Source organism: Anomaloglossus baeobatrachus, chromosome 3 (assembly GCF_048569485.1).
Source record: "Anomaloglossus baeobatrachus isolate aAnoBae1 chromosome 3, aAnoBae1.hap1, whole genome shotgun sequence".
In the NCBI taxonomy this organism is placed as follows: Eukaryota; Metazoa; Chordata; class Amphibia; order Anura; family Aromobatidae; genus Anomaloglossus; species Anomaloglossus baeobatrachus.
In genome coordinates, this window is record NC_134355.1 from 25657282 (window position 1) to 25666245 (window position 8964).

The 8964-nt window shown below is 38.3% G+C and overlaps 1 protein-coding gene across 1 annotated transcript; it reads left to right on the forward strand.

The window, feature by feature from the left end:
* The first annotated feature begins 1179 nt into the window (after positions 1-1179).
* LEFTY1 (left-right determination factor 1) lies at positions 1180-7587 on the forward strand. The gene is made up of 4 exons (XM_075337962.1): positions 1180-1456; positions 2821-3064; positions 3186-3425; positions 7063-7587. The coding sequence occupies exons 1-4, from the start codon at positions 1180-1182 to the stop codon at positions 7400-7402; spliced, it is 1101 nt and encodes a 366-aa protein (XP_075194077.1). The 3' UTR covers positions 7403-7587.
* The last annotated feature ends 1377 nt before the right edge of the window (positions 7588-8964 follow it).

The window sequence follows — 8964 nt, forward strand, 5'->3', positions numbered from 1 at the left end:
ATCCATGTGTCTATCTATCTATCTATCTATCCCTCTATCTATCCTTCTATCTGTCTATCTATCCCTCTATCTATCTATCCTTCTATCTATCTATCTATCCCTCTATCTATCCATCTATCTATCCCTCTATCTATCTATCCATCTATCTATGTCTCTATCAATCCCACTATCTACCCATCCCTCTATCTATCTATCTATCTATCTATCTATCTATCCCTCTATCTATCCCTCTATCATCCCTCTATCTCTCTATCCATCCATTTCTCTATCATCTATCTATCTCTATATCTATCCATTCATCCATCCATGTGTCTATCTATCTATCTATCTATCTATCTATCCCTCTATCTATCCTTCTATCTGTCTATCTATCCCTCTATCTATCTATCCTTCTATCTATCTATCTATCCCTCTATCTATCCATCTATCTATCCCTCTATCTATCTATCCATCTATCTATGTCTCTATCAATCCCACTATCTACCCATCCCTCTATCTATCTATCCCTCTATCTATCCCTCTATCTATCCCTCTATCATCCCTCTATCTCTCTATCCATCCATTTCTCTATCATCTATCTATCTCTATATCTATCCATTCATCCATCCATGTGTCTATCTATCTATCTATCTATCCCTCTATCTATCTATCTATCTATCTATCTATCTATCTATCCTTCTATCTATCCTTCTATCCATCCATCCATCTATTAAATGCACACAATAATACAAAATCTAGAAATGATGTAACTGTGGTGCTATACTTCCAAAATAAAGATATGCCTTTGATTTTTGGTTAACACTTAAACCAAGTAAAGATAATTGTAAAATGAATTCATTTTCTAAACAAAAATTATACAAGAAAATGAAATTCCCTTATCACAATATCTTTACTTCCTAATAAATGTCGGCGGTCCTTTCAGTGGCGGATTGGTTAAAACAAACCTAATTATTAGAGTAATTCTTGTCTGAAGATTAAGCTAAGAATCTGTCAGACTCCTTAATGTTGTCGTGTTGTCTCAGCCCTGATTCCCTTTTTACATTATTGGCTCTTCACAGCAGGGTCGTCCCTTGGAGTACATATAAAAGGAGCCTCAGCTCTCCATCAGAAACCTTCAGAACAAGAAGATATCATATCCTCCAGACAACTTGGACGTTTCTCTTCGCTTAGAGAAGAATAATGAACACTAATCTAATGATGGGACTCATCGGGTTCCTCTGTACCTTTCTTATATCGACGACTTGTGGGTTTACTCCCGACGACCTCAAAGAAGCTCTACTAAAGAAACTCAAATTAAGTCATCCGCCAAAGCTGGTGAAGAGAGACATTGACAATCTGGTGGTCCCAAGACACATCGAGAGCAAGTATATCTCCATGCTTCAAAAGCACAAGAAGAGGACAAAGAGGTCTCTACCCAGTTTGGCTGGCATCCTGAGGGGCATCCCGGGCAATGCAGGTAGATTTCTGTATTTTTCTAGAGTTGGGGGTATATCAGATCTAATAATGCCTAATATTACAATTTTTTTCCAAAAATAAGATGTTGTGTTATTCTTTTTTTTTTGCCCTGAAAAATGCGCTAGGGATTATTTTTGTGGAAACACAGTTGGGGGTAAGTTTACCCCTCATTAAAGCAGACCCCACTTCCCAGGAGAATCATAATTACCAGGACCCAGACGTCTGCGTGGCTCCCAGGTCCTCCTGCAATCTTTAGCGGGTGTTCCAAGCAGCTTTACTGCATGCCATCCTCCCCTGCTTCCAGCCAACACACTCAAATATATCATATCGCACACACTCATACTCTTACAAACACATCAGATCACACACACACTCACACTCACAACAGTCGGAGATACAGATTGCTTCTGGCCAGCAGGGAAAGTTGGGACGCAGTGCAGTGGAGCACTAGGACCTGCGAAAGATCGCATGTAGGACTCGGTGGTGGAATGCATTGATGCGCTCCTCCGCAGGTCCTCTATACGTTCCTCCACAATGCGTCCCCGGATTCTTTGCCGGCCAGAAGCAATCGGTATTGCCGGATGTGGTTAGTGTGTGTGTGACCTGATGTGTGATTGTGTACGATATGATGTATGCGCGATCTGATGTGTGTGTGTGCGATCTGATGTGTGTGGGTGTACGATCTGATGTGTGTGTGTGCGATCTGATGTGTGTGGGTGTACGATCTGATGTGTGTGGGTGTATGATCTGATGTGTGTGCGATCTGATGTGTGTGGGTGTACGATCTGATGTGTGTGGGTGTGCGATCTGATATGTGTGCGATCTGATGTGTGTGGGTGTGCGATCCGCTGCAGGTCCTCCTATTTGGCATCTGGTGAGTATGATCGTGGGGTCTTCTTTCTTCTCTCTTTTGGGGGTGACCGCTTTCTATAGTGAAGTCTCCTGCAATATCTTTAACTTTTTTAGCTGCATGGACACTTCATTAATGAACTACGACTAGGGCTTATTTTTTGGGGAGGGCTTATATTTAAACCTTATGACGAAAATGCTGAAAATTCCTGCGGGCTTTATTTTGGGGGGGGGGCTTATTTTTGGAAAAAACACGGGTATTAAAAAACCATCCATAGAGTAATGTAGTGTGACGGTGTGTTATGACTCTGTTTACTGTTGAGATACCAATTTGTTAAACAATATATAGCCATTGTTATGGAAGGATTGGTTGCCTATCATGTCCAGCTCCAGACTGTTGAACCATATGTTCATATGTAAATGACAGTGATGACTGCAATAATTAGTTGCCCTCCCCGGTAGGACCTTGGAACTACTGAGCAGGGACTGACAGGTATATTCATTAATTCTTCATAGATATCTCCGGTGAAGTGATATATGCAGATCCCAACAAGCAAACCTTGGCCTTCGGGATGGAGTCCAGAATACCCCAAAACAGCGAAGTGACCATGGCCGAACTGAAACTCTTCAAGTTGCCTCCTAGTGCCAAGGGCCATCCCGATAGACGCTCCAATAGACCTGTGAATAATGCCAGAGTCAGTGTCTACTATGTGGAGACGATGAAGGATGGAAACAACAGGACGTCATTGCTGGATTCCAGGTAATGTAATTGTAGGAATTATCAGCTGCAAGTGATGGATGAATTTGGGCCCTCTACATGTTCACTCTATTATGTTTCTTTTATACAGTTGTACTTATAGTTATTTTATGTTAATTTCCAGGCTAGTGCCCATTATGGAATCAGGTTGGAGGAGTTTTGACGTCACCCACGCCGTGCACTACTGGATGAGAGGCAGTGGGAAATCTAATCTACATCTGGAAATCAGGATAGACGGAGAGAGACATGGAAACTATGCTGCCGAGATGGCAAAACTGGTCCAATTTACTACCCAAAATCCATCCGACAACGCGGAGGGCACACCAGAGCTGGTTCTGTACACGCTCAATCTGGACGACCATGGGTAGGTTCTTGTCTCAATGTGATATTCTCACTGATATGTAAATATTATTAATAGTATTAGAAGCAATATAATAGTAATATATAGTCTAAATAATAGTAGTAATATAATAGTCAAAGTAATGGTAATATAACAATACATTCACTACTAACATGATAGTCCTAATAGTAGCATAATATAAAAATGATAATATAATAGAAGTATTAGTAGTCATATAATAATAGAAACAGTTGCTGATAAAATAGTAGAAATAGTAATTAAATAGTAGAAGTAAATTACATTATATAATAGTAAATGCAGTAGAAGTAGTGCGGATAATAATAATATATTAGTAGTAGTAGCATCAGGTGTAGCAATGGTGGTAAAATAATAATAAGAGAAGTGGCGTAATACCAGTGTCAAGGGAGGAATTTGAGTGAAGACTGCTAATGGAGTCTTCGTTTGGGATATCCAGAGACGGTGCCATATTAGCTGTATACCAGTGCCGATATATCAATGTATCAGACAATGAACACACAGACATGCTCTCCTTGAGCCAGCGTCACCAACTGACTCGTGTATTCTATAGATCCAATTATACAGAAAAGCTACTTCGGCCTTGAAGCTAAACAGGGAGTACTTTTACTCCTTAATTTCTCACAGCGCAGTTTGTTTCTTGTACATTCTTTCTGTGTGAACATTACTGATAACACTTTTGCAGCTTCACATTCTGGCTTCATTATCTTTGGTTAACTCCTTCATGACTATACAACTTTGAATTATACTATGGGTCTATGCGATGGCTACATAGACAGACAGATTATTATGCAACTACATCTATATTTTGATTATTTATATACACAGATATTCTTATTACGTTTAAACATACAAGCTATAGCTCAGTCGACCTCCACACCAGAAGTAGTTTCTATAATATAGTTAAAGTAATGCAATAGTAGTAGTCGAAAATAAAAAGTAGCAGTAGTATTGCTGATAGTAAAATAATATTAATGGCAGTATTATAACAGTAGAAGTAGATAATAAAAGAGTAGCAAAATAGTTATTAATAGTTAAATAATAGTGGTAGAAGACATGTAATATCAGTACTAAGAGAAGTTATTATATTAGCAGTAGTAGAATAGTTGTAGTGGTAGGAAAATAATAGGGGTAGTAGTATTTTAATAATAGTAGTAAAAGTATTATTAGTAGCAATGATATAATAGTAGCAGCAATAGTAGTAGTAGACAATATGACAGTATTAATAGTGGTAATAAAATAATAGTGTTAATAGATAATATAATAGTAGTAACAGTAGTAGTAGAAGTGAATATATTAGTAAAAATGTAATTGAAGTAGCAGATAATATAACATTACCAGCATTAGTGGTAGGAAAATAATAGTAGTACAAGTTAATATATTACGTAGTAATAGCAGTAAAATTAATCATTTTAGAGTAGTAGCAGTAGATGATATAATAGTAAGAGTAGAGGTAGTAATAATATAAACGTAGTAGTAGATTATGTAATAATAGTAGTAGAGGTAGAGTAAAATTAAAGTATTAATCTAATATATAAAGTTAAGTGTATGTGTGTGTATGTATGTATGTGTGTATGTCCACTAAAGGAATCCGCACCTCCGCATTTACAATCACAAAATTTTGCACAAACGCCTCATGTGACTCAGGGAACGTCATAGGCTATGTGTTGACGGAAAAAATGTAACCGCGCACTTTACAGTTACTCTCCAAAAAACCTGCCTCCATTAAAGTCAACGGTGCTGGAAGCTACAGGTTATTAATAGCAGCTGTGATTGGTTGCTATAGGAACGAAAGACATTCATAGTATAACAAGCTTATGTGTGAGGTAATATGATGTCGGTGGGGAGACGGATAGAGAGACAAAGACAGACAGACAGACACAGACAGAGTAAGAGCCAGACAGGAAAAGAGACAGGGAAAGAGACATAGAGAGAGAGACAGACAGACAGACAAAGAGACAGACAGACACAGACAAGGAAAGAGACAGGCACAGACAGACAGGGAGACAGACAGGGAAAGAGACAGACAGGAAAAGAGACAGGGAAAGAGACAGGGAGAGAGAGACAGACAGATATAGACAGACACAGATGGGGAAAGAGACAGACGGGGAAAGAGACAGACCTGGAAAGAGACACACAAGGAAAGAAACACAGAGATAGAGAAAGAGACAAGCAGACAGGGAAAGAGACAGGCAGCAAAAGAGACAGACAGAGAAACAGACAAAGACAGATGGGGAAAGAGATAGATGGGGAAAAAGACAGACATGGGAAAGAGACAGACTTGGGAAATAGACAGGGAAAGAGATAGAGAGAGACAGACGGACACAGATAGAGAGATAGACAGACACAGAGACAGAGAGGGACAGAGAGACTGATACAGAGAAAGACAGATAGACACAAACAGACACACAGAGACAGACAGAGACAGACAGGGAAAGAGACAGAGAAACAGACAGACAGACAGAGATAGACTGGGAGAGAGACAGAGACCGTTACTATCCCGTCCAACGCCGGGTACTATTAGTAAATAATAAAATAAATAGAGTAGAGGTAGTGCTAACATAAGGGTAGTAGTACACAATATAATAGTATGAATACAGGTAATAATTAGATAAAAGTAGTAGTAAATTATGTAATAGTAAGAGTAGAAATAGTAATAAAATAAAAGTAGTAGTAGATAATATAATAATAGGAGTAGAAGTAGCATGAACACAAAGGTAGTAGATAATATGATAGAAGTAGAGGTAGTAATGACTTAAAAGCAGTAGTAGATAATATAATATTAGGAGTAAAGATAGTAGTAACATAAAAGGAGTAGTAGATAATATAATAGAAGTAGAGGCAGTAATAATATAAAAGTAGTAGTAGATAATAGGAGTAAAAGTAGCACAAACATAAAGGTGTTAGATAATATAATAGTAGGAGTAGAGGTAGTAATTACATAACAGTAGTAATAGATCATATAATAGAAGTAGCAATAATCTAAAAGTAGTAGTAGATAATATAATAGAAGTAGAAGTTAAATAATAGAGGCGGTAAAAATACAACAGTAGGGACAGTAGTAAGGAGGAAGCAAGAAAAAAGGCGTGATAATAGCACACACTTGAAACCTGTATTACAATACAAGAACAAAACAATATAAATATACAAAATCACAAAAACAGGAAATCTTTAAATAGCCGTTCAGGGCCTGATAAGGGGAAGTCGCCCATGAGTAGGGTGGACATGAAACATTTACCATTCTGGACTTTTGCAACTGGATAAAACACCTAAAGTCAACATCAGTACCAGATTACTAACCGTGGATTTATAATTAATACTGTTGTATATATAATTATTATTAATTTTTATTTTATATATATTTATATATATATATTTTTTATATATATATATATATATTTTATTTTTTTTATATAAATACATATATATTTTTATATATATATATATATATATATATATATATATATATATATATATATATATATATATAAAATGGTGCTCTTTATTCTAGTATTATTACTTGTTATAACACTGATACTATCATAAATAATAACAATATTATGTATAAGAATAATCCTAAAAAAAAAACCAATATTATAATGACCCTTTCCTTTCTGTATTATAGCGCCCATGGAGACTGTTTAACTCTTGGAGCCAAGAAAGACAACATCTGCTGCAGAGAAGAAAATTTTATCAACTTCCGGGAACTCACCTGGACGCAGTACTGGATCATCGAGCCGGCGGGATACAATGCTTACCAATGTACCGGAAGCTGCCGCCAGCCGCACTCTCGGGCCTTAAAATACAGCTATGGGGAGAGGACCTGCACCGTAGCGGAAAGCTCAACTTTGCCGGTCATGTACTTGGTTAAGAAGGGCGACTACACGGAAATAGAAGTGGCCGAATTTCCGAATATGATAGTGGAGAGATGCGCTTGTACCGCGGACAATATTCCCATCATCTAACGACGTAACTCCGTTGCCGATTCGTGCACAATACAAAACCGAATATGTCGCCGTCCTGAACATCCCCACTGCTGCCAAATTCTGCTGGAAAAAAGGTCGGGAGCCTGAAACCCTTCTATTTTTGGAGTAATAGGAATGTTTATCATGGCTGAGTAGAAGCACTTACCTGTACATAGCTCCTGTATATTTATCATTGTCAGTATAGAAATTGCTGTAATTTTTCTATTTGCATAACATGTTCATTTTGACATTCTAGGTCTGGATACCAATAAATAACTTTATTACATATGTGTTTACTTTTGTATTCATGGGTAAGTGTTCAATTCCCCAACAGCGCCTCCACAGGGAAAATGCAGCATTACGCAGTTCCCAATGGTCTGTACAAGTAAGGCATGGGTGCGCCGGGTCCTCCAGAGCAAAAGTCACTTTTAAGAATTCTCCATTGGGTATATTTGAAACATTTTAATTAAAAAAACCTTTGAAGGGGTATTCATATCTCAGATATCTATGATATATCAACAGAATATGTCATAAATGTCTGTTAAATCTATGCTCCTGGACACGGTATCATGTAACCCACAGACCCCCAGACAATATTAAGGTAGTAACGCTACTTCAGGGTCAACTCATTAGTGCTCATACATATTCACTGCTTTCCTCGACCGATGGCTCTGATTGACTGCCAGTAGACCACGCCCCCACCCTCTCCAACAGCGCCTGTGATCGGTTGCAAAACAATCACAGGTGTTGTTTGCAGCATTATAGTACAATAAATAAAATGGTGTAGGGATGTCCCTGTATACCAATACCAGCACAGATAAAGCCACAGCTACAGGCTGCCTCCCCCAGCCATGGGATTATCTTGGCTGTGTATCAAAATAAGAGGAACCGCATGCGGCTTTTTTAAAAATTATTTATAAATATATATTTAGATTAAATTTATATATTTATATTAAATATTATTTATAAATATTTAAATTTATAAATATTTTTTGTTAAAAAACAACGTGCAGTTTTGGTACCAAGCCAAGATAAAGCCGACAACTGGGGCCTGGGATTATCAGCCTGGGGAGGCCCATGGTTATTGGGACCCTCCAGGCTAAGAATAGTAGCCTGCAAGCGCCCCAGAATTGTCACATCCATTACATGTGACAATCCCGACATTTTACCTGGCTCTATCCGATTGTCCTGGTGTGGTGGCAATTGGGGTGGTAGTGATGATGTTTGTGTTTATGTCTTTTTACTTATAGAAATAGTGATGGGGGGGTCTCATAGACCCCTACCCATCACTAATTCTGGGCTTCATGACAGTTGTGCACGGTCATTTACCCTTTATTACCCCGACTGCCACTGCACCAGTGGAATTGGGAAGAGCTGGATATAGCACCGGGATTGTCACATCTAATGGATGCAGCAATTCCTGGTCAGCTGCAGGCTGCTATTCTTAGGCTGGGGTCCGAATAATCATGAGCTTCCTCAGCCTGAGAACTCCAGCCCCCGGCTGTCGGCTTTATCTTGGCTGGGTAACAAAATTGGGGGAGACCGCACGTTGTTTAAAAAAA